The sequence below is a fragment of the Helobdella robusta genome (assembly GCF_000326865.2).
Source record: "Helobdella robusta unplaced genomic scaffold HELROscaffold_7, whole genome shotgun sequence".
NCBI classification, from domain to species: Eukaryota; Metazoa; Annelida; class Clitellata; order Rhynchobdellida; family Glossiphoniidae; genus Helobdella; species Helobdella robusta.
In genome coordinates this window covers 4,970,338-4,998,118 of record NW_008705398.1, presented here as the reverse complement: position 1 = coordinate 4,998,118, position 27,781 = coordinate 4,970,338, and the positions used below count along the sequence as shown (strand labels likewise).

General features: G+C 34.5%; 3 protein-coding genes across 3 annotated transcripts in view; all 3 read left to right on the top strand.

Annotated features, from left to right (window-relative positions):
• The window catches only part of HELRODRAFT_165169 (hypothetical protein), a gene marked incomplete at both ends in the record, with an annotated part of 10,965 nt that extends 5,373 nt beyond the window's left edge, over positions 1-5,592 (top strand). The window contains 7 exons of the mRNA XM_009031031.1: positions 53-174; positions 653-1,104; positions 2,449-3,596; positions 4,076-4,249; positions 4,312-4,854; positions 5,188-5,251; positions 5,541-5,592. Of these exons, the coding sequence (XP_009029279.1) occupies positions 53-174; positions 653-1,104; positions 2,449-3,596; positions 4,076-4,249; positions 4,312-4,854; positions 5,188-5,251; positions 5,541-5,592 (2,555 nt within the window). The remainder of the gene's footprint in view (positions 1-52; positions 175-652; positions 1,105-2,448; positions 3,597-4,075; positions 4,250-4,311; positions 4,855-5,187; positions 5,252-5,540) is intronic.
• Positions 5,593-10,557: 4,965 nt separating this feature from the next.
• HELRODRAFT_165168 (hypothetical protein) lies at positions 10,558-12,120 on the top strand (the record flags this gene model as incomplete). The annotated part of the gene is made up of 1 exon (XM_009031030.1): positions 10,558-12,120. One exon carries the CDS (start codon positions 10,558-10,560, stop codon positions 12,118-12,120), a length of 1,563 nt encoding a protein of 520 aa, XP_009029278.1.
• An 8,112-nt stretch (positions 12,121-20,232) lies between these two features.
• On the top strand, positions 20,233-25,400 carry HELRODRAFT_69344 (hypothetical protein; the record flags this gene model as incomplete). The annotated part of the gene is made up of 13 exons (XM_009030563.1): positions 20,233-20,425; positions 20,760-20,953; positions 21,130-21,245; positions 21,358-21,592; positions 21,691-21,797; positions 21,876-22,002; positions 22,072-22,304; positions 22,432-22,521; positions 22,693-22,766; positions 23,016-23,209; positions 23,801-23,942; positions 24,475-24,545; positions 25,320-25,400. The coding sequence occupies 13 exons, from the start codon at positions 20,233-20,235 to the stop codon at positions 25,398-25,400; spliced, it is 1,857 nt and encodes a 618-aa protein (XP_009028811.1).
• Positions 25,401-27,781: the final 2,381 nt, after the last annotated feature.

Here is a 27,781-nt window from a genome sequence, read left to right as displayed (position 1 = left end):
ATCATCATCATCGTCATCATCTTCATCATCGCCGTCACCATCATCGTGACAGATGTTCCAGTGATAATAAGACGACCACAGCCCCAACACATCCGGCTAACACGGAGACACCCAACCATAGTGCTGCCATGCAGTGCCCTGGCCAGCCCCAATGTCAAGATCTTCTGGCTCAAAGTATTATTAGTATTATAGTAATAGTAGTTGTTGTAGTTATAGTAGTAGTAGTAATAATAATAGTTGTAGCAGTAGTAGTAGTAGTAGTATTAGTAGTAGTGGTAGTGGTAGTGGTAGTAGTAAGGGTAGTAGTAGTGGTAGTGGTAGTAGTAGTGATAGTGGTAGTAGTAGTAGGGGTAGTAGTAGGGGTAGTAGTAGTAGTAGGAGGAGTAGTAGTAGTAGTAGTAGTAGTGATAGTGTTGGTATGTAGTATTGGCGGTAGTAGTAGTAGTAATATTAGTAGAAGTAGAAGTAACAGAAGTAGTTGTGGCAATATTATTAACAGTAGTAATGGTAGCATTAATAAAATAGTACCGCAAGTGAGGTAGTAGTGATTGCACATAGCCACAAGTGCAAGAATGTAGTAGTATGTCTGTCTCGTTCGTGGTACAACAACGGATGTAAGTACGGAAATATTTTTGTTTCAAATTTTAATTAGTTCGATGAAAGAATTGGATTGTGGACACAAGTGCTTTCCAGCAACAACAACAACAACAACAACATTAACAACAACAACAACATCAACAACAGCAAAAACAGCACTATCAACAACAAGAATTTTAAAAATAACGTTAACAGTAGTAGCAACAGTACCATAAAGAAGAGCAGTCTGGGTGAAAATCGCAACAATAACAACAACAAAAATAACATCAACAAGCTCATCTACGATATCCGTCACGATGCTGACAGTAACAACAAAAACATCAACAACAACAATAGTTATATTAACTCGAAGAAGAGCAGACTGACAGATATGTTTATAATCTCTAGTATCAACAACCACTCTCAAAATCATCTTCACCACAACAACAACAACGTTAACAGCAACTACAACAACATCATCAACAACAACATCGTCATAAAGAATGTGGATTATGATGACTCGGGCAAGTACGTATGTTTGGTTAGCAACGATGCATGCTCCGTCACTAATCATTTCTTCCTTCAAGTTCTAGGTTAGGCAACGACGATGATGATGATGAAGACGATGATGAAGATGAGGATGTTTGATGATGGTGTTGATGATGATGGCGATGAATATGATTGTTATGACGATCATCATTAACGTGACAAGAGATGTTATTGTAACTTTTGCGCATTAGCTCAGAAGGTAGATACGCCGCATCTCGTGATGCCCTTTATTGCTCGTCAACCTGGTTCAAAAACCATCTGTTCAAAATTCAAATACTTTTTATATTCAATTCTTAGTGAACATAAAAATGTTCAGGACGTGTGGATGCAGCAGATGGTGATGATGATTATTATTATTATTATTATTATTATTATTATAAATAATAATAAACATATCATTGAATTGGATTGAAATTGAATTATTATTATTATTATTATTATTATTATTATTATTATTACGAAAATGCTGCAAAGTATGTAAGCGGCTTACGTTGAAGTTGCGTGACGAAATGTATGAAAAAAAAAATACGAAGCCTGTGATGATCATTTTGATAACGGTGATGTTTATGAAAGTTAACTTTTAATCATTCAAAACTGCATACAACCATTATCATGACGTCATACTTCTTCTTCTTTTTCTTCTTCTTCTTATTGTTATTATTATTATTATCATCATCATCATCATCATTTCCCCCGCCATCATTACCAGAACCTGGCGTTAATTACCGACCAATGATAAAGCACGCAACTATAACAGAAGATGACATGCTTTACATTGATTGGCTGCCAGGACTCATTAGTGATGATGATGATGACGACGATGATGATGATGACGTCAGTCATGACGTAAATAGTGATGACGATGATGGTAACGTTCATGAGGAAGAAGAGGATGATGATGATGATGATGATGAAAAAAAGAATGATGGTGATGACGGTGGTGGTGAGGAAGGTGGTAGCGGCCTGCATCATTATCTGAGGTGAGTCATTATTTTTAAAGGTTATGATATTAAGAAATTTGATGATGATGATGATGATGGTGATGATGATGATGATGACGATGAAGATGATGATGATGATGATGATGATGATGATGATGATGATGATGATGATGATGATGATGATGATGATAAAAAAGATGATGATGGCGAAGAAGATGACTACGATAATGATGATGATGATGACGAAGATGATGATGATGAAGAGGATGACGATGAAAAACACAAAATGACGATAAAAAGACATTAGTGATGGCGATGAGGACGCCAATAATAAAAGTATGAATTATCTTAATTCATTTTTATAACATGCACATTCGAACAGATATAAAAGCGAATGTATCACGACGTCCCAAAGTAATAAAAACAACATCAACAACAACAACAATTTCAACAATTTCAACATCTTCAACAACAATTTCAACATCAACAACAACAACATCAATAACAACAGCAACAACAACAGCATCAACAGTAACTTCAACAACATCAACTTCAACAACATCAACATCGACAACAACAACAACAGCAACTACAACATTAACATCAAAAACCACCTCAACATCAACAACAACATCAACAACATCAACAACGTCAACAATAACAGCAACAACTACAAAGGCATCATCACCAACGTCGAATTCAACAACAAAAATCAAATCAACGTAAACAACAACACCATTTTAAACAACCGCACAAACTACACTAGCAACAACAACATCAACTACAACATTAACAGCGAAAACATCAGCAACAACAACATCAACAACAACAATAGCGTCAACAACAACAATAGTATCAACAATAACAACATCGATATTAATGTCTGGCAGGAATTGCACATTAAAATGAAATCGCCTTCTTGGATTAAATTCAGTAAAAAGAAAAACAACAACAAAAAACGCAACAACAATAACAACAACGACAGCAACAAACACTTCAAAACCATCATTAATAATGAGATGCATGGCGAAAAAAGTATCATCAACAACAACAACATCAACAACAACATCAACAACAACTACATCAACAACAACAACAACATCAACAAAAACAACATCAACAACAACAACAACATCAACAAAAACAACATCAACAACAACAACATCATCAACAACATCAACAACAACAATATCAACAACAACATCGTGAACGACAAAAATAACAAAAACATTAACCATAACATCAACAGTGAAAATAACAACATCAAAAACAAAAACAACAACAATAGCAACAACAACAACATCGTCAGACGTTGTTTTCTTTCGTTAATAATAGAAGCGAGAAAATACATCAAATCATCATTATCATCATCATCATCGTCGTCATCATCATCACATTTTTTATCAATGACTAGTGATATTATCGTTATTGAAGTCGACAAGGATGTTGTTGATGATGATGATGATGATGATGATGATGTTGAGGAGGAGGAGGGTGAAAAAAAATATGAAGAAATCAAATGCAATGAAGGTAATTTATTATTGTGTGTGAAGAAGATTATGATGATGACGATGATGATGATGACGATGATGATGACGATGATGAAGATGATGATGATGATGACGATGATTGTGATGATGATGATGACGACATTGAAAATGATGATAATTATTTAAATAATTCAAAGTCCTTAGATTTTGAAAGCAGAATGAATTAGAAGAATATTTAATCAACTAAATTTTTAAAAATTTGTTTTTAAACATTCCTTGTTTTTCCACATTCAAGTAATCATCATCATCACAGCCACCATCATTACCATCATCATCATTATCGTCGTCATCATCTTCATCATCGTCATCATCACCATCAACATCATCACCATCATCATCATCATTGTCATCATCACCGTCAACATTATCGTCATCATCATCCTCATCGTCATCATTACCATCAACATCATCGTCATCACCATCATCACCATCAACATCATCGTCATCATCACCACCCAGTCACGCACGTTTGCTCCGAGACTTCGACATATTTCAAGATAAACGACCAAAATGATGTCACCGGAAGTAGAGATGTGCCGACTGAAAATAGGAATGTTCCAAACAAAAACAGGGATGTGCTAACCGGAAATAGGAGAGCATCTACGAAGCCGGCAGAGGATAGTTGTGGTGAATGTTTGTAAATTATGTTTTTAAAAAAAAAGGCAAATTCATCATCTATACTTAACCATTCAAAGGCGATGACGACAAGAACAATGTCAGCAACGACGGGGATCATTATCAGTTTCACAAGCATCATTATCATGACCGTCACAGCAGTGACGATGGTAATGATAATGATAATGACGACGACGACGACGATGACGTTGATGGTGACGTAAGAAGGAAAGATCAATCGCTGCCACTGAAGAAGGCACTTCATAGCAAGTATCAGTTTAAGAACCCTTCCGATGTTCATATCAGCAACAACAACTACAACAACAACACGAATAACATAGGCAACAACATGAGTATTAACAACGTAAATTTCTACAACAACAGCAACAACAATCACAACAACACACTTATTTACTACGGTAACAGACACAACAAAAACAACAACAACAACAATTCCAACGTTATTAACACGGCCATCAATTCAATTGAACAACTTGGAATTTCCCTCATAAACAAAAACGCCAACAACAACAGCACCAACAGCACCAACAACAACAAAAACATCAACAAAAACAACAACTTCAATAGCAAAGACAGACCAGCGAGCGTTTTACTAATAGTCGGTTTGTTGCTTGTTCTGTTGTTACTTACACTCGTCATCGTTGTCGTCGTCTTCGCCATCACCAAAAAGTTCTACAACAAAATGTCGGAAAGAAAAAAATTTCGTTAGTGATGATGATGATGGTGATGAAGATGATGATGAATGTGGTGATGATGGCGGTGGTGATGATGATAATGACGATTGGATGATAATGATGATGATGAAAAGAATGATGACTGATGTTTGAGATGATGATGTGGCTTAAAACGATGATTATGATGGCGATAGCGATGCTGATAGTGATGGCGATGAGTATTTTTGCATGAGAGTAAGAAACGATTTATTTGCTCCACAGATGGCGTCAAATATTTTGCAACTAATTCAACTGTTGATTCGTTCGATAACTCAGCTCAAAGCAGGTTTTTCAATTCATTTTCACTCTAACAATTCATTTTTACTCCAACAATTCATTTTCCCTCCAACAACTCGTTTCCATTCCAACAATTCGTTTCCACACCAACAATTCTTTTCATTCCAACAATTCGTTTTCACTCCAACAATTCATTTTACTCCATTAGTTTATTTTCACTCCAACAATTTATTTCCATTTAGTTGTTTCATACTTTTAAACCAAATTTGGTAACTCATTTTTGCCGATTTCTTATCATTTCATATTATAATATCCATAAATTAATTTATTCGTTACAGGAAGAATCTTGTTGGGGGTGAGAATATTTTATTTATTCACACTAATTTGTGATATTTCTTCAAATGTAACTTTAATTTTGAAATGTAGGGTTTCATTTTGGTAACTTTAATTCAATTTCATTTAATTTTTAAAGTAATTTTCACAGACGTCTCTCCAGATGATTACCTGTCCTCATCGGATTCCAGACAAATTCTTGAATTTTTACCGAATAATTCAAATTTAATTAAACCAGTTAATTTTGGCGATTTAGTTAAACATGAAACTCATTTATAATTTGTTCAATGCTAGTTTTTAGGTTTATATTTTAATTTATAATCAATTATTCATATGAAACCCCATTCAATATATATATTATAATGAAACTGTTGCAAAATTTATGGAATTTTAAACTAAAAACTAAATTCAGTGTATGAAAATTATTAAAATATTTTCTAATTAGATTGTAAAATAATGAAAAAATTAATAATTATAGACTTTATTATATGATATACATATACTTTATATATATAGAATTATTTATAGAAAATAAAATATATAATTAATATAGAATTATCAAAGTACTTTACTAATTTATTTTAAGCAAGTTATTTTTACTATTTTTAGTTTTTGGCTTTTAAGCTGGGTTAAAAGTGAATTCCGTTTGCGCTATTTTGGAAGTTTGATTGAATGTTCGATCGTGGTTTGGTCGCTTATTTTATTAAATTTTAATAAATTATATTTTCCTAACCGAATCTCACCGTAAACTTTTTGTTTATCCAGGCTTATTTTGTGAAATTAGTTGTCGGCAGAAATGAAATTTTAAATACGATCTTAATCAATTTATTAATTGGTTTTAAAGAAAAATTGGACAAAAGCATCCTCCCTGGTTTGTTTTCTTTTGTTTTATGATGTTGGTACATGTGTGTGGTCCGGTAGTAGCCTCGTGGTCGTTGCGCGTTCAACAAAACAAAGAAGTTATTTTTTTATTCTTTACTATGCAGTGCTGCTTACATGTTATTTTATTTTTATTCTAGACTAGATTAATTAAATTAATAAATTAAGCAAGCCATGAAGAAGACAAAGACTGTGCTCTATACTATTCACAATTCTACATCAAAAGTTGACATGATTGGCAAATCCGGAGAACACAAAGTGGTTCTTCTGGTAATATTTACACAAACCCGGAGACCACAAAGTGGTTTTTCCAGTAATATTTATTGGTAAACTCTACCCACCAAGCTTTTGTTGTTTACATAGAATAATATTGAAGACTTTTAAATTTGACTTCGCCTTTCATTAATATTCATGACCAAGCAAAGCACTTTATTTTTTCAATTTGTGAATTTTTAACCGAATCGCTTTATTTTTTTCTATTTGTAATTTTTAATGATATTCTTATAAACATGAGAACTATTTGTAATTTTATTTGCACATTATATTTTCATAGAAAAAAGAAAACAGAAGTATCTAATAATTATTATTAGTTAAAAAAAATACAAAAAAGTTTCAAAATGTTAAACCACGTAATAATGTCATATAGTATAAGTTCCAGGGTTTTTTGGAACCGCTTTTTCTATCTCCTATGGTGCGCAGCCACATAAATTTATCAAGGTATGATTATACGTGAACATTGCACGTATCATTCATTCTTTTGAATTTTTGTTTGGTGCATCGCCACAAATTCTCCACTCCATTTGTGTACATTCCGTTTACGGCCCGAAATGTAATGGAGTGATTTACGGTTTGGTGGGTTGGACCGGTTACGGTTGTTATCCTGTTACAAGCAGCCCATTGATCCGTCCAAACGTTGTTCCTAAAATTATTAAAATCGAACTATATTTTATAACCAACCAAAATGAATTTTAAAACATTAAACTTTATGGAACCAACCGGGCTGAACATGTCGCTGTATCAATGGCAACAACGTGGCAGCATCTCGTCTATCTACTCCCACCATATGCTGTCAAAAACCCAGCGTGCCCTAACTAGACATGCATTCCACAGCTTCCATCTATCTGAACAATGTGTCCTTGGCCACCTATTCGTGCAGGGTTATCACGAGCTCAGTCCATATATAAATCCCGATGTAAATTGAACCAGTCAGGCAATATGTAAGAGATTGCAGAGCTTAACTATTACATCTAAACTTAATCTATATTTTATTTATATTTAATCTAAATTTTAATATGTAACCTTATTTTGTTTTATTTGGCATCAAAATTATTAATAAACACTTTAAAATATAATTTTTTAAATTATTTGTTTAATAATTTTTTACAATAAAATGAAGCGCTTCGATTGGTCATGAATATTAATGAAGGGCAGAGCCAAATTTAAAGTTTTCAATATTTTTCTATGTAAAAAACATAAGCGTGGAGTAGTACGAGTTTACCATATTTATTTATAGTCAACAGCTTAAAAAGACACATTAGCTCCTCCCACGTTGCAACTAATAATTAAACTAAATAGAGCTGCTTGTTCGTTGCCTAGGGACCGTACAGTGTACATAACTGCCATTATACTTGCAGATGGTGCTTTTGTCCAATTTTTCTTTAAAACCGACTAATAAATTGATAAAGAAATTGTTGAAAAGTGGATTACATTGTCTATCGTTTTTCTTTTTAAACTCAATAAGAATTATAAAATAAAAATTATCAAAAAACCGTTTAATTTTTTTTAATGTTCTTATAATCAGCAGAAAAATAATTCTTGCATTTATGTCTGTGCATGTTGAGTTAATTCAGTAAGATTTTTTCATTGTTAATTAAGCGAATGAACACATCACAAGCAACAAATTTTAAAACATTTAAGTATAATGGCAGTTATGTACACTGTACGATCCCTGAACAAAAAGCTCTATTTAGTTTAATTATTTAATTGTGGTCTTCGAGTTTTCCAACTTGAGGCACATAGGCATGCATGTAGTAATATATGCAACTCATGCCTCGCCTCATAAGAGTATGCTAATCTTTCAATTTTGGAGTATTCGAACCATGTCATTGCCTTATTAGTAATAGCAGTATGAGGCATACATGGCACTTTCAGTATTAACTGAACTGACTCGGTGATTCCTGGAACTTGCAAGGGAAGTGCATAGAGGAGAGAGACCAACCTAATGTTTGTAATTTAAGTTAGCTAACAATTGGGATATGAAGTAGAGAGGTAGCTTGCCTTTTAATCTAATTCGATGGAGATTTTTCAAGATATGTATCTTCATTTTTGATCATTAGCTTCTTCGATGTGGAAAAAGATTGCTTCCATCTGCTCGTTGCAAATGAGTGCATCTCTCATGAATGATTCAAAGGAAATGAGATGGTCTGGACTCAAAACCATAGACAATCATTCGTAGTACTCTATACACTATTTCTAGACAACATTTCTGACCTCCACATTGGTTTGGACTGATTATTTTATTAATGTTTAAGTGGTAAAGTGTTGAACAATTTTTACAAAAAATTTACGATATCGATCGATAACTTAAGGGATCATTTTTAGGTTTTTTTAGGCTTCTGTATTGGTATAACTAGAGCTTAGAGCTTGATTATGAATATGAATACAGAATATGATTGGAAAAGGGTCACTATTGTGTGGATCATCTTCATGATTCCATTCAATTTGATTAAAAATAATAGATGAAGCAAATGATAGGTCTATTGTTGACCATGTATTTGAATGAGATTGAAAGTAAGTAGGCTACATGGGCTTAATTAATCAAATATTGCAGAGAAGCAATTTTTTCACCATTACCATCATTATTATCGCTGTTCCAAATTGTATTGTCTATCTTAAAATCTCCTACATTATCCTTGGTTTCGGCAACTTATCTATTAAATTTTAGAATTCAAGTATATTTTTTTTCATGATGGAGGATTATGGAAATTGCAAATTGTTATTGATCTATTTAAATTGACATTTACAACACAAACAATAGAATTGAAAGGAACATTTCTTTGAAATTGTGCAACTTCATTGTGGACATATACTGATATTCATCCACTAGAGTTTGCCTCTGTTAACTTGGTATGTACTTTATATAAGTAATAATTTTTTATTTATAATTTCTTGTTATCTATTAATTTTTTTTTTTGTAAACATAAAATATGCAGATTATATTTCTCTTTTAATATTAATACTTCTACATAATTACTTTTGGCTCCTCTAACATTCCATTGGATCAAGTTCATTTTATCATCTGTTAATTGCCATTTATTTTTGGGCTTAGATTTGGTTTTGGAATAGTGTTTGGCATATTTGGAGGTTAGTATTAAATTTAAACTCATCCTTGTCAGTTTCATTTCTGGAATATAGTAGATATAGGTCTGGGTTTAAGTCACAGGTTTCTTTATTAATATCTGTGTTTGCTTCTGCATTTTTTAAAAATCGTTTTGTTAGTTGAATATTTATTAGGTTGCATAGGACACTTTTATCAACCATAGTTTTACTTTTGAGTGCATTTGCATAAGTTATTTTATGTTCCCTGGAGACCAAAGTCCTGGCATGTTTATAAGTAATATTGTTCTCATATTTTTGATTATTAATTGTTTTTCTATAACATATTTTTTATCAAATGTTGGCTGTCTTTTGTTGCAGTGGCAGCATTTGGCCTTTTAAGTGCAGGATGTCTGTGTCCTATTTTTCGGCAGTTTGTGCATGCCATATTCTTGCTCTTATAGATTTTTTGATTGTGGCCATACACTTCTGGCACTTGGTGCATTCGATTGGAGGTTGGATATATTCTTCCACCTTTATGTTGAGATGGCAAACTTTAATTTCACTTTGTAGCACAGTATTTTGAAAAGTGAGAATAAATGTGTTAGTGTTGGTTTTGGCTATTCGGATGTTGAAGATGTCAATTACACCTAATTTGTGGAGTTCTTCTTTTAGTTCTTCTTGTGAACAGTTTAAGTCTTAATGAAAAATGACAATGCAATGCTAATATATTCTATGAAAATTCTATGGTAAAAATGTTTCAGTGACTGTCAATTCAATTTACAATATAAAAATCATTGTCTAATTACATAATTACTTTACTACAGCATGGCGGCCACTATGGTTAACAAGAGTGGGAGTAGCCCTGCTGCATCATCACCTTCTTCAGAACCATCATTAGAATCATCTTTTCCACCTCAAGTGTCTTCTTCGTCATCCTTATCTTCAGACACTCTATCTACCAGCATTAAAACCAACAACAGTGATGTCAGGGAAACTTCTTTCTCATCAACACCTGATCATTTATGCAACAATGAACCACATAATGTGACAGAAAATTCATTGGAGCAAAAAAGCAAAATCATCATTCGCTATTCGAAAGCATGTGAAAAGTGTAAAAATGTGTGCAACTCAAGTGAGCAGGGCGACAACAAAAACAGCAACAAGGAAAATTACTCATTTGAGTTGTTGAATTCTGATAACAGAGGAAATGGCAAGAGTTCTTCTAACTGCAGCAACAACTGCAATAGAAATGTAGTGTTAACAGCTGGAAAGCAGCAAACGTCAGTGGAACCTTCAGTGAGTATCAGCACTACTAACTCAACTACTACAGCCAATAACAATATTGAGAATGCTGTGACCTCGGTACCTTCTGCGATACCTTCTGCCTTAATTCCTAGTATTGTTTCTCAGCCTACAACCACTACTTCTACTACTACTGCTACTGCTACTTGTTCTGTTGCTACAAACGTTAAAGCTAAGAATGATAATCTTGTCAGTTTGAACAAGCATAAACAATCTCGGCCACAACACTCTACACCCTTCCACAATCATGCACCACCCTCGTTCAGAATGCAACAACATCAACAAATTCTGCCTCAACAACAACAACAACAACAACTATTTCCTCAGAGGTTAAATCATTGGTCACGAAACGTCAATCGCAACAACAATCATAATAATCAAAACAACAACAAAAGTTATCAGGATTGTACAACTAAGATGACATACGGTGGTAGAAACAACAACAACAAACCAGTAAACAACAGTAATAATAATCTTATCAGTAACAACAACAACAAACCAGCAAACAACAGTGATAATAATCTTATCAGTAACTCACTATACAGTAACGATTATAGATTTGATAGATCTAAAGCCAACAACTACAACAAAAACAGTAGCAGCAACAAGAACTACAACACAACATATCAACAACTACCACAATTTCGTGTTGTATACTGTCCTATCTATACATTCATCGAAAATCCTTGTTATTCCAACCACTGTTCTGGTCATTACTTTTCACAACGTAATGTGTCTTATTCTAATTTTGTCTATCCTAATCAGCTGATTAACCAAAACGCATCTATACTGCTATCAAGGGTGTCAAATCTGACGACATTACCATCCACAAACTCAACATATGCTGCGCCATCATCAACATTTTTCTCTGTCACACAGCAACAACAGCAACCAACTGCATTTCCTCCAGGAATAGTTCCATTCAATCCATCAGTACCTCCACCCAATTACATCCCTCAATCAATTGTACCCCCTACGTTTCAAGATAATTTGAATAGCAGTGACCTTAGTAGAAGGATATATTGCTCCAATTGTGCTCAGCTAGGTCACAGAGCCACAAACTGCATCGAGCCTTATATGATCTGATCTCACAAGACATCAACCGTTAGAAACTATAAATATTTAACCATTATTAATTTGTCAAATGTATGTTCATTCATTGATCATTTCCTAATTAAATTCATTCACTATTGTGCTCTTAGTTATAAAAATTATTTTTAAGTGTTTGATTTATTCCATACAAAGCTGAGCCGTTTGTTGTTTATCATGTGTGTGACAAGGGAATGAAATTATATTACATTGGAGAATGTTATATGCAGTTGAATTGGATTTGTGAGATTGTAGTATGCAGTCTGGCACTATTTTGATATTATGTAGTTTGTTTTTCTCATAAAAAATGCTATTGAATAAGTTTTGACCTGTCAAAACATTTTATATGTGGGCTGTGGAAATGTATTATATGGTGTTGAGAATAGGAAAGAAAACCTGACTTCTTTCAACTTTCAGCTATAAGGTTGATACGTTAGGGAGGAATGGATGAGCTGCATAACATGGAACACCATAGTAAGCATAAATATAAAGCTTTTCTTGGTGCGGTTCCAGTGTGTCAACCGCAGGATGCTCTGATGAAGTTGTCGTGCAACTTTTGAGAAACTTGCATTAAATATGCAACGTGAGCTAATTTATTTTTGTTTCATAATTTTCGGGTCTAGGTAGTTCTCAGTACGTATGAACTTAGATAGACCCTTCATAACACCCTGTTCGTAAGCTAATGACATGCTCAGTATTGCAAGATTGGATCAAACGCTGATAATGATGATAGTCTGTAAAAAAAAGTTTAAAAGATTGGTTTATAGGGCACCCTCATAACAGCGCTAAAGTGTAGAAAGTTTAGATGATGCAGAAATGGTGGTGAAGAATGGTAGATCAGCATCCAATAAGAATATTGAAGGTATAGAGTGAGTGACTTGGTGTTTGGTATAAGAAAGTAATTGAGTTAGCTACAATTTAAAAGTTTTTATGAATGGTAAAAGATGCTAAGCTAAAAACCACTCTTGTTATGGAAGTGGTGAACCAGCCAATTTGAAAATATTTGAGGCACTTCTATGTGTCTCTATGTCGATTCATTTGTTGTAAGATGATGATGATGATAATAATAATAATAATGATACTAATCATATCAATTAATTTGTTTACCATGCAGCAAGTATGGCAAGCTGTCTTCCACGATTCCCAGATTCCATGTAGAAGGCTACGAAAGAAACAAATAAATCGTTTAATTTACGTTAATGATGTTTATATATGCTATTATTTATATGTATTTATGTATATATATAGTTTGAACCAGTCTTTTATCGTACATCATACAGATCAAAGAATAATTTAAAAAGTTTTATATGCTTTTAAAATTTTTCTGAAATTTTGTGTGTATTTTTAAGTGTTGTTTATTTTATATTTTTAGGGAACATCTAGTTTTTAAAATGTTCTAGACGTTTTGGATAAAAGGGAGGCAGTCAGCCAAAAAACCACAAAACCTAACCAGCAACCACTACGCTAAGTTCATATATTTTGAGATTCAAGGACCTCTTAAAAATGTGCGTCCCAGTCGCGGACCACCACTGAAAATATTGCTACTAGTGCACTTGAAATTTATATATATATATATATATATATATATATATATATATATATATATATATATATAATTATTATTTCATATAATGACGTAACAGCAACACATAGTTAGTATAACAGTTCTTAGTATAACTATTGAACGTCGTAACTTAGAGAACTACAGTTACCACACTTAACTATAGGTGTATTAAAATTGTTATTTAAAATTATTTATTATATATTTTAATAAATGTTTTAACTTTAAAATATAAAAAATATCTATATATATAAACTATTCTGGAATGGTCAAAAGACGGCCAAAAATGGTGTTGGAATTTTTGTCAGAGAACCGCTAGCCCAAGAAGTACTGGATATTAAAAGGATTAATTCACGTCTCATGTGGATCAAGCTTCGCATAGAAAAGCAAACAATGATTATTTTTTTCTGCATACGCACCACAGACAGGCGAATCAGAAGAGATGAAAAATGACTTCTGGGCCGCATTCTCTGACACCATCTCTACAATATCAAAATCTGAAACAATTCTGATTGGAGGCGATTTCAATGGCCACGTTGGAGAGAAAACAGATGGTTTTGACAACGTACATGGCGGTTTTGGCTATGGAGAATGGATTGAAGATGGCAACCGCATCCTTGAGTTTGCGGAAAGTCACGGGTTTTGTTTACTGAACACATATTTTAGAAAGAGGTTGGAACATCTCATAACATACAAAAGTGGACCATCAGCCACGCAAATTGATTTCTTCGCTGTCAAGCAACAACACCGAAGGCTGTTCAAAAACGTCAAAGTTATACCTGGCGAATCATGTGTCGCCCAACATAGACTCCTTGTGGCAGACCTGGTTGTCGAACTGTCAAAACATAAGTCTAAACAAATGCCTCGGAGAATCAAATCGTGAAGCTGAAAAGCAATATTCATTGAGAAAAATTTCAACAGATTGTGGCCACACAGTTAGACCACCAATCGCAAGCCAGTACAGATTGGAGTACATATAAAACCGTATTGATAAACGCTGCAAATACGGTTTGTGGGAAAACTGGTACAAAACGTCAGCATGAACTGGTGGAATGACAGTGTACAAAATGCAATAGCTGAAAAGAAAGTTGGATACAAGCAATGGCAAAAATCAGTCTTTTGATGACCAAAAATTTTCCGTGAGAAGAACAACTATGCAAGACGTCAAGTTGCACTGGCTCAGACAGATCAGTGCAGAGAGTGGCTCACTAAAGCAAAGGTGAACAAATGAAATCTCTGTATCGTACAGCAAAACAAGCAAAGCGTACGAAAAAAGACATAGTTGGTGCCTCATGTATCAAAAACGACAAAAATGAGATGGTTCTTGAACAAGATGAGATCAAGCAACAGTGGAGAGAATACTTCAACCGTCTGTTAAACGAAACAAACTTTGATGCTCCACCCATCGAAGGTCCGATTCCAGACTTCACTGTAGAGGAACTTACAGAAGCTCTGAAAGCTATGAAGGATGGAAAGACAACAGGGCTCTCGGGACTCACAAATGACATTATCAAAGCATCTAGTACTGCAGGTATCCAAACGTTACTACAACTTTGCCGTGAAATCTGGAGAAATTGCTCAATGCCGACTGAATGGAACTATAGCATGACAGTACCGCTATACAAAGGCAAAGGTGATCCATTGAACTGTTCATCATATCGGGGTATACGTCTGTTAGAACACTCCCTAAAAATTGTCGAGAAAATCATTGAGAGAAGATTAACGTCGTGCATCACAATCGGAAATTATCAATTTGGTTACCTAGCGGGGAAATCAACAATTGATGCAATTCACATCCTTCGGCTACTGCAAGAAAAGTACATCGCAAAGCATCATTAACTCTCACCTATTTTTGTAGACCTTGAAAAAGCATTTGATCGAGTTCCCCGTGAAGCAATCAGATGGAGTCTACGTCGACAACTCATTCCAGAGTATCTTGTTCGACTTGTGATGGAAATGTATACGAATACTAAAACTTTTGTCAGCACAACGGTTGGAAACACAGATGCATTTGACATCGGCGTTGGAGTTCACCAAGGCTCGATTCTCAGTCCACTGTTATTTATATCTGATGGAAGAAATCCCAAAACCGATACGCACTGGTGACATTTGGAATCTAATATATGCTGATGATATCGTTTTAACAGCCACGTCTGAGCAGAATGCAGCACAGATGTTTGAAGATTGGAACACCAGACTCACCGATCATGGATTCAAAGTCAACATCAGCAAAACCAAAGCAATGAACATTGGTGAACCCATCCAATCCACAGCTACTGGACGATGGCCCTGTTCAGTTTGTAAAGCTGGTGTAGGTAACAATTCAATCAAGTGTCAGCAGTGTAACCAGTGGTGTCACAAACGTTGTTCAAAAATAATTGGTACTTTATCTAAAGTGTCCAATTTTGTTTGTCCTGCTTGCGTCAATCCACAACAACAAATTCGAAATAGCACTGTTTTTGAAGCCATTAAAATAGAGAAAGTCACATCGTTTCAATATCTAGGGAATGTTCTGGATTGTACTGGAACAGCTGAAGCTGCCGTTCGAGCACGCATACGTGCAGCCTGGAATAAATGGCATCTCCATGCATCTATATTGATGCGGCGTGACATCCCATTACCACTACGATCAAGACTTTATAAATCTGTGATACGTCCGGTGTTGTTATATGGTGCAGAAACATGGCCAATGACAACCAAACTGGAACAACAACTTCAACGAACCGACATGAAAATGCTCCGATGGATGCAACGAATTAGTCTGAAGGACCACATCAAATCTACCGAAATCCTGTTCGTGCTGGTTTAGATGATATAAAGGACGAATGCCGGCTACACCGTCTGCGGTGGTTTGGTCATGTCAAACGAAGTAGAAACAGTGCCATAACTTCTCTTGCAGATGTTGAAGTACCTGGCACACGTCCAAAGGCCGTCCAAAGAAGTCCTGGTCGCAAACAATCGAGCAAGACGTGAAAAGCTCTAAATTTAAATGAAATAGATACAACTGATCGTCTAATTTGGCGCAAAAAGTTGATGGCAAAGAAAACAACGTCCTACCTCGGGAAACTGGGTCTCTGGACGCAAAACGAAGATTAATTGAATAAATGTTTTAACTTCAAATTAAAAAGTTTAAGGTTCGTTTTACGTTGATGTTTGCATACAGCGTATCTGATGGTGTATCATCAATTTTTATGTCAAATATGAAACAAATTGTAATTGCATCTTTTACAGTGAACAAATGTCACTTGCTAACAATAACGAATAATAATAAACAGGCGGTTTTTTAACGTGCCAAGTGCATTAGAAATAAGGCTACATTTAATTTCAGTGTGAGTCTTGAGCTTGCACAGTTGAGCATTGCTTATCCAAACGAGGCGTAATGCTCGAAAGGCTCAATCGGAGTTCATCTTTTTCATTTTTTTATTTAAAAAACTTCACATTGCTCGCGGACCACAGGTAGAGAACCGCTGGGATATTTTACTGATGGTCGCTTTGTATGGGTGAGATTAACTGCTGGAAGCCATTTTATAAAATGGCCGATCCAATTTTTTTATTTTATTGTTAAAACCGCTCAACCTATTATATTGAGTTTGATGTCAAATTATATGTTTTTGAGGTCAAAATGGCTTTCAGAAATGAGTCCCACTCGTACGAAGCGACCACCGTCAAAATATCATCTACACTACTATATAATGAATTTAGCATGGTGGTTGCTGTTTTCGGTTGAGCGAACTTAGTATTTTTACGTATTTCACTGAATGTGCCTCCCCACTAGGAGAAATTATGTAATAAACAGAATTTTAATAATGATAAAAATATTAATCGTTGTTTTTACTATTATATTTTAGTTATTTTAATTCATATTATGTTTTATTGTATTTAATATTATTTATTATCATTATATTCTTGTCCCTCATGGTTTTCTTATCTCTGTAATCGTTTTTTTTCTGTTTTTCTCAATAACGCTACTTCTAACTCCTCTACTCTTACTTTTGGGGTACCTCATATATCTATCCTTGGCCCTCTTTTATTTATACTCTAGGTTTCTGAACTACCTCATATTATTAAAACTTTTTTTACTAGTCAACTATATGCTGACAATTCCTATATTTATACTTCTTTCTTTAACTCCATCTAATCAACAGTTTTTCAATTCATTCTCGAGTGTATAGGACCTATTTGTATAACCCAGGCCTTTGTTACAAATCACAGGAACAAAGGCCTGATTTATACAAATTCCCTATATAAACTGCAACAAGCACTGGGTTATACTAATTGTCTATATCAACTACAACAAGTTCTGGAGATGGCTAGTGAATCGAAATAGGTCCTATACGCTCGAAAATGAATTGAAAAACTATGTTATTCTAACTTTACTAAAATAAAAAATGACGACAAGAATTTTGTTCGAAATATTGAGAAATGTAATAAAAAACTATCCAACGCTAGAAATTCGGTAGACTGCATTGTCTATGTTGGGAATTTAAATTATTAAAAAGCGGAAAACATTGTTATTATTTATATTTTATTATAAATTTAATTTAATTGTAAGCATATAGATCTATCTCGATAAAAATTTATCAATATCAGTGAAATTATGAATTTAAATTAGCAGAAAATAATAAAAACAATTATAGCAACTAATTCAAATACAAACAATAAAAAACATATTCAAATTGTTGATGTGTCGTCGTGGTATACGTTCCTGGTCATCATTATCATCGTCGTTATTATTATTAATGTTGTTAATCATATTTGTGTGTGTGTGTGTGCGCGCATTTTCGTAAGGCATCTCACCCACTCATCACTTCTTCACCATGATTGGCTGCCTTGTTTCATATGATGTCATAACGGTGCCAGGTTACGCACCCAAAATATTTTGGTTTTCAGATTCTAAAATTATTATATATTTTATTCTTAATCCTAATAACAATAATAAGCTTTTCTTTTGTTCGTTAGGGTATATATTATATTTTCAGTCATGAGTTTTGTCGTACGTCCAAAGACGTGTGTGTACATTTTTTTTTGTGTGTTTCTGTGTATATGTCTTTTCTCTTTTTATTTGTTGACAGATCATTGCAAGCTTTAAAGCAATAATTGCATTTATACAATTCATCTGGTCTGGGTATTTCATAATTTGTCGTTGAAGATTTATTGACTTATTTTTCATAATTTTTTTTCTATTAATTTTTTAATATTAGTATTTTATATGATCTTATTTATCACGTTTATATAATATAATTATGATTACTTTATAATTATGATTACTTGCAATAAAAGGCAAAAACTGGACTGGTTGTCAGTCACAGGTGTTGACCAATTTATTAAGCTGTCGACGAACTATCAAGACAAATTTTTTGATAAACCTTACAATTAATGATTTTTTAACCTGCGATATAAGTGTAAAAAGTAAGTCGCTGCTCTTGCATTCAAGAAGCTTCAGTCGATCTGAATGTTCAAGAAATTTCAGTTGATCCGTAAGGAAGTAAAAGCGAAAAAGCATAGTAGTACTGCTTGAGACGTACGTCTGTTCAGTTCAGTAGGATCGCGTGCACATGGTCACTAACAAAACAGGATTGGGATAACTACAAACACTTTGTAGTTGTCAGGTTCGATCGGTTAAGCATTAGTACAGCCCATTCTGTACAGCCCATGTAGTATCAAAGGTTTGATGCGGAAATTACTCGAATAGCGGTGATAAATGCATAGTAGTGTCTTCAGGGTGGCAGACGATGTACCAGTAACCATCAAATAACTTGATCTAGTCGAAAAAGAAAGTGCTTTCAGAGTAAGGCCTAGAAAGTCGTTGCCTATCTACTTGAATAAAGATCTCGCAAGTGTATTTGCGCTAAACTGCGAATAACTTGAAATTAATAAGACCTGCGCATGCATAAGCTAAAAAATATAAGATCGTGAATGATGAATTCAAATCGTTCAAGACATGCAGCGTAAATTATAAAAAAAACTTCATAATAAAAATGTTGTAGTTTAATAATTTTAACTTCACTAAAGCAAATTAAAGAAATGTGTGGAGCAAAGTTAGCAAAGTATATCGTTGCGAATCAAAAATTATATTAATGCTAACTTTGAATTATATAATTAAAATGGGTTACGCCCACTGAACTATATGTATATATTAACTATTTTAATGTTATATTTATGTGGCTCGGTTGTAACGCATAAATTTACTTTTATAAATCGTTATTATTATGAAAAAATTGTTTGCGATGAAAACAGTTGAAACGCCCATCCCTACAAAGCGTAACTTCCTGAAATTAAATCTAGTCGTCTATTATTGGCGGTTACCACCTGAAAGTTAGGATGAATTCACATTAGTTTCCAATAAAAATTTCAAAGTTTAAAATAAAAAAATTTAAATTCTGCATCGAATAAATTAAAAAAAAAATTAATTTTACACCAGCGATGTTTTCGACTTGGACAATCGCCCAAGAGATATAAAAATTTAATTTGAATGTAAAAAAACTGCTGATAAAAATTTAAAAATTTGAAAATTTAAAAATTATAAAAGCAAAAAAAATCAAATAAAAATGGATCATTCGCTTCCTGCCTACCCAAATGCTTCACTGTACGTTGGAGATCTGCACCCAGATGTGACTGAGGCAGTCCTTTACGAAAAGTTCTCCCTGGTAGGACCGGTTTTGAGCATCAGGGTCTGCAGAGATATGATCACCAGAAGGAGTCTCGGATACGCCTACGTCAACTTTCAAAATCCACTGGATGGTTAGTTTGATTCTTTTGTCATTTATGATTTTACTGGTTGATGAATAATTTATTAAGCTGCATTGCTGTATAATCTGACTTTTTATAATATTGACTTTCAAGGTTGTCAAAGACATATTTATCTAAAATTCTAAATAACTGCTTTAGTATGGGTTTATGTTTTTTGTTTGAAAATAAATTTATTTTGCCTTTCAAGACTTAGCATTTGAAAATTAATTTTTCGTCATTTTGTGTACTTCAAAACTATGTGGTACATGTGCTGCATTAAATAATTATATTTAATTTTTCTACATATTTTTCCTTGAAATTAATTAATTAATTTATTTACACAAAGCTGAAAGAGCACTAGACACAATGAACTTTGACCCTGTAAATGGTTCACCAATTAGAATAATGTGGTCCCAGAGGGACCCTTCATTGAGAAAATCAGGAATTGGAAATATATTTATCAAAAATTTGGACAAGTCAATTGATAACAAAGCACTTTATGATACATTTTCTACTTTTGGCAACATTCTTTCTTGCAAAGTAGAACATTTTTTTGCACTTCCAATAACACATTAAGTTATTTTTTAAATAGATTGAAATTGTGAACATTTAGTTGAATGTTTTCCAAAATAAATTTCAATCTTATTTTTCATTTTCTAAAGGAGAAGAAAATTTTAGTATTTATAAGTCAATAAACTAATTACCTGATAAACCAGATTGCCACAGATTGCAATGGTAGCAAAGGTTATGGGTTTGTACATTTTGAAACAGAAGAAGTGGCAAAGTTGGCCATTGAAAAAGTCAATGGCATGCTCATGAATGATAAGAAAGTGTTCGTTTTAATATTCATTTCAGTGTGATTTTCTCTTTATAAATCCTAACAATGATCATGTTGTATGAATGTATATATATGCATATAGTTTCTTTAATGCAACTTCCTTCAGTTTTGTTGGGCGTTTCATGTCACGTCGTGAACGTGTCAATCAGATGGGTGACCAGTCAAAAAAGTTTACAAATGTTTTCGTTAAAAATTTTGGTGAATACTTGGATACGGCCAAGCTGCGTGAAATGTTTGAGTGCTTCGGAAAAATTTTAAGCTGCAAGGTCATGACGAATGAACTTGGAATTCCCAAAGGTTTTGGTTTCGTTTGCTTTGAGGAACATGAGTCAGCTTTGAAGGTAATATTTTTATAAGAATCATATTTATTGTTCAGTCAACTGATTTTATTATGTTATTTATATTTTCATATTTTTCTTATATAAACTATTAATTGAAGGCTGTTGAACAGTTGAATGGAAAGGAGTTGAATGGACGTGAACTTTATGTGGCCAGAGCTCAAAAGAAGGCAGAAAGGCAAGCAGAGCTAAGAGAAAAATTTGAAAGGTTTTAAAATATTAAATATTTTTTGAGTGCTGGTTACACAACCTGTCCACATAGGTTCATATCATGTTCTTCGCACAGGTTCAAGGCTAGTCTCCTAGGTCGCTGCCATGGAGTTAATTTGTATGTGAAAAATTTGGATGATTCAGTTGATGATGAGGCTTTGCGTGCTGAATTTAGCAAGTTTGGGGAATTGTCTAGTGTAAAGGTTTGAAGAAAAATGTTAAGAAATTCTGCCATTGTATAAAAATGATACATTGTGTTTTCAACTAACAAGGTCATGATGGATGGAGAGCGTTCCAAATGTTTTGGCTTCGTGTGCTTTAAAAATCCAGATGATGCATCAAAGGCTCAACAGGAAATGAATGGCCGTCTGGTGGGAACGAAGCCATTGTATGTTGCTCTAGCTCAACGAAAGGAAGAGAGGAAGGCTCAACTGGCCAGCCAATATCAGAAGAGATACTGCACTTTCCCACAGCTGGTTCGTTCCGTTTTTTATCATTATCATTTGTTTAACTGTTTCTCCAGTTAGTAATGCTGGCATTGTAGGCACATTCGTTTATTCTCTTAATAAAAAAATATAATTTGCTGTTCTCTTTTTTCAGAGCTATCAAGGTGGCCAGTTTTTCACTCCTAGTAACACAGGATTTTACATTTCACCAAGTTTTCCAACTCAATCGGCCCAAAATTTTTATGCTCCACCAGCAATTAGGCCGTCGGGACGCATGTCGCAACATGGCAGGAATGATAGTGAGTCGTTGATTACAACCATTAGCTTGGTCATCAGGCGCATCATAATTTTGTATATAACATTATTATCATTATGATGCGCAGGATACCAGCCAAGCAATGGAACGCTGACCCGTCAAGCCAGGTCAGTTGGACAGTTGCCGATGAGGGGGTCGAACCAGGCTCGACCAATCACTGGCCAGCACCAACAGGTTCCGCAATCTCACAGACTTTCATCACCTGGTCAGTGTTTGCAGCATTTTTTCGAAAATGAAACTTAATTATATCGTTGGTCAATGAAGGGTGCCATAATCTAGTTGGCTAATCCTTCAATCTTGATTCGTTATGTACATAATTGGTTTCACATTTTTTTGTGAAATGGGATAAATAAAATTCTTCCTCACCTCAGTGCAGCTCCGTTCATTAGAAACTATCATAAATAATATTTTCTGTTGGTTTTCATTGGCGAACATGTAATTAACAAATCACCAGCGTACCCGGTTGGCATCATGCAGTCAAACATCGTGCACCTACCTTCACCTCGCTTGCCACTGAAGTACACACCCTATCAAGCACAGCCAGCCCCTTACATGAGCCCCATCGTCCCTATCCATCAGGGGATTGCTGCTCTGCAACAGCAACCACAACATGTTAGTCACTATTATGCCATCATTATGATGGTGATTGTCGTGAGCGTACTGAATTTGCTGATGATTATGGCTGGAGTGATGAATATGTAATTTTCTATGCAGTGGTTACAATGATATAATTATGGGATGAAGCTTATGAAGATTAAGAGGATGACTTGTTGAAGGATGTGGTCGTCAGTATGTTGATGAAGAATGAACTTAAGTGAACACCCTTGTCTTTATAGAAAGATTTGTACAGATTTGACTTGATAGAAATCTTATCTTGTTCTCAACAAAAAATCTACAATGTCGAATAACTTTGTTTCATGTAAGTGACTATAGATAGGTGGGTGGAGCAAAAAATAGGTTCATGTCATTTTTTCCATAAACTCCAATCCTTCCTAAAGAAGATTTTTGACTAAACCACCGACTATTATTATGGCGAAATAATAATGCAGTGGTGATTTTTGGATAGTGCTGACAATGATTGTTATGCTTATACTCGTGTTGCCGGCCATAATTTTTATGATTGCTTTGAATAATAGAGACAGTAATGTGATTAAAATGATTGTGGCAAATGTTTCTTCTCTATTAGAACAAAGAGTATTAAATTAACATTTCATAGTAACGGTTTCAAAATCACTTCAGGCCCTCCACATCCAGGGCCAGGAACCCCTGACATCCACCATGTTGGCTCGTGCCCCCGCCAATGAGCAGAAACAAATGCTGGGGGAGAGGTTGTATCCACTCATACAATCTATGTATCCTGAGCAAGCTGGAAAGATTACAGGTGTTCATTGCTGGTGGTGATCACGAGGCTGGGAGGGGTGGGAATATGTAGGGTGGTGGTGACAGGGTGCTCTGTCTTGTAAAAATGAAAGTTTATTGTGAGGATATATACAAATTAGACAATTACATTTTTGGCTTGAGTTAGGAACTGATCTCTGTCATTAGCACAGTTACATGCAAGCTTTCACATGTCGTATTTACTTTCACATTTACCTACCTAGGTATTTTTACACCAACATGAATTTAAGCACCTACATAATGTACTTACACATGCACCAACATACTTACGCATGTACCTGCTTAAGTACAATTGCACCTGCTATTTAATCATGCACCTACCAAAGGGCGCATGCGCCTGCATATTTAAACAAGTACATACATATTACTTTTGCACTAACATATGTACAAATGTTTACCTAGAAACGCTTGCAGCCACGTAATTACTCATATACCTGCATAAATACTTAGGCCCATATCTACTCATGCACCTCCATAAATACTTAAGCTCCTATCTTTCAAAAACTCACCCGTAGGTATGTTGCTAGAGATAGACAACTGTGAACTTCTTCATATGCTGGAGTCCAGAGAATTGCTCAGATCTAAGGTAACCGTGATGACGGTGTTGATGATGGTTGCTATGTATTGATGACCATGGTGTGATAGTATTCATAAGCATGATGTTTAAACATTTATTGTTGTAAATTATCAGGGCTGTTTAATAAATTTGTTTTATTACAAGTTATGAAGAAGTTTCAGTTTTATAATACGGAAAATCATGACACTAATTTCAAAACATTTCTGTAATATATTATATGAAATGCTAACAAGTGAATTCAAGATAAGACTTGTTTCGAAGGATGACATTTTACAAGTTTTTGTTAATTAAAAAAACTTAATTAACTATGAACTGTGGAAACTTGTGAGGCTTTTGTTTAAAAACCAATGAACTTAGGTTTTTGTAAGCAGATTGTAAAACTTTTAAATTTTGACTATGAGTTTAAATTTTTAAAAAAGTAAAATATTTGAATTAATGTCCACTCGATCAATAGTTTATTATTTGTATCTTGGCTTTTTTTCATCTATCACATTTATATTTTTAAATTTTTGAGCATATTTATGCACATGTTAAATTTTTGAGAGGCGTGATGTATGGTTACAGACACCTAGTAGTCCTATTACAACATTAACATGAGGTCCCTCACCTGTCATATGTAATGTACGTCGTGCCTTGCTCCATGTGTGTGTTGCTGATACCTCTAAATGATACATAAGAGATATCTTTTTATATATTCATATTTATTTATGTATTCATCAATTCTTCTGACATGCTGTCAATGTCATTAATTTATTCAATAATTCCTCTTTGATGATGACGCAGGTTGAGGAGGCGGTCGCCGTTCTGCAGGCACACAATGCCAAGTTGGCCGCTGACCTTGCGGAAGACAATGAAGGAGCTTGATGAACTCATCTCCTCATCACCATTCATCGTATTATAATAGTATGATGATGATGAGCCATGATTATCTTACGATCTGATGGTAAGGAGGGGGCTGCTGCAAAATAGTGGTCCATTATTTTGGTTTTAGAAAAAATTCTGCAATGAAAAATTTGCCTATTAAAATTAAAAAAATGTTAAAATTAAAAAAAGCTTAGATTAAGAAACAATTATTCCGTTCAACTATATTTAAATATAAGAAATAAAAAGAAACAAAATTTTTATGAAGAATTGTACAAATGAAGAAATTGTATGTCGAGTTCGACTTTTGAATGATCTGCATTAACGTTGAATGTTATATATTTTTTATTTATTAGCGTGGGTAAGATTGCAAGTGAGCATGATATATACTGCTAAAATTATAAATTAAAAAATACATTTAAGAATGTTAATGGCATTCTGTATCAATATATGTATATAAGTATTTACACATAGTTTCAATATTTTAATTTATTTGTTTGTTTCATTTTTTGATTTTAACTGTTCTTATTTGTTTTATTTTTTCTTGAATTTTTATTTATAAAAATCGTCATTTTTGACTAGAAAAAAATGGTTTTAACTTTTAAAATATGCGTTCTTGTTATTGTTAATTTTGTATTGTATTGCTGGATTTGCTTGTAGTGTGCTTTTCTTAAATTGGGTTCGGAAGCAATCAATCAATCTTTGTTTTGCGTCCAGAGACCCGGTTTCCCGAGGTAGGACGTTGTTTTCTTTGCCATCAACTTTTTGCGCCAAATTAGACGATCAGTTGTATCTATTTCATTTAAATTTAGAGCTTTCATGTCTTGCTCGATTGTTTGCGACCAGGACTTCTTTGGACGGCCTTTGGACTTGTGCCAGGTACTTCAACATCTGCAAGAGAAGTTATGGCACTGTTTCTACTTCGTTTGACATGACCAAACCACCGCAGACGGTGTAGCCGGCATTCGTCCTTTATATCATCTAAACCAGCACGACGCAGGATTTCGGTAGATTTGATGTGGTCCTTCAGACTAATTCGTTGCATCCATCGGAGCATTTTCATGTCGGTTCGTTGAAGTTGTTGTTCTAATTTGGTTGTCATTGGCCATGTTTCTGCACCATATAACAACACAGGACGTATCACAAATTTATAAAGTCTTGATCGAAGTGGTAGTGGGATGTCACGCCGCATCAATATAGATGCAAGGAGATGCCATTTATTCCAGTCTGCACGTATGCGTGCTCGAACGGCAGCTTCAGCTGTTCCAGTACAATCCAGAACATCCCCTAGATATTGAAACGATGTGACTTTCTCTATTTTAATGGCTTCAAAAACAGTGCTATTTCGAATTTGTTGTTGTGGATTGACGCAAGCAGGACAAACAAAATTGGACACTTTAGATAAAGTACCAATTATTTTTGAACAACGTTTGTGACACCACTGGTTACACTGCTGACACTTGATTGAATTGCTACCTACACCAGCTTTACAAACTGAACAGGGCCATCGTCCAGTAGCTGTGGATTGGATGGGTTCACCAGTGTTCATTGCTTTGGTTTTGCTGATGTTGACTTTGAATCCATGATCGGTGAGTCTGGTGTTCCAATCTTCAAACATCTGTGCTGCATTCTGCTCAGACGTGGCTGTTAAAACGATATCATCAGCATATACTAGATTCCAAATGTCACTAGTGCGTATCGGTTTTGTGAGTTCTTCCATCACAGTTATAAATAACAGTGGACTGAGAATCGAGCCTTGGTGAACTCCAACGCCGATGTCAAATGCATCTGTGTTTCCAACCGTTCTGCTGACAAAAGTCTTAGTATTCGTAAACATTTCCATCACAAGTCGAACAAGATATTCTGTAATGAATTGTCGACGTAGACTCCATCTGATTGCTTCACGGGGAACTCGATCAAATGCTTTTTCAAGGTCTACAAAATGTGTGATAGTTGTTGATGCTTTGCGAGGTACTTTTCTTGCAGTTGCCGAAGGATGTGAATTGCATCAATTGTTGATTTCCCCGCTAGAAAACCAAATTGATAACTTCCGATTGTGATGCACGACGTTAATCTTCTCTCAATGATTTTTTCGACAATTTTCAGGGAGTGTTTTAACAGACGTATACCCCGATATGATGAACAGTTCAATGGATCACCTTTGCCTTTGTATAGCGGGACTGTCATGCTATAGTTCCATTCAGTCGGCATTGAGCAATTTCTCCAGATTTCACGGCAAAGTTTGGATACCTGCAGTACCAGATGCATTGATAATGTCATTTGTGAGTCCAGAGAGCCCTGCTGCCTTTCCATCTTTCATAGCTTTCGGACCTTCGATGGGTGGAGCGTCAAAGTTAACGTCAAAGTTTTCGGAAGCACACTCT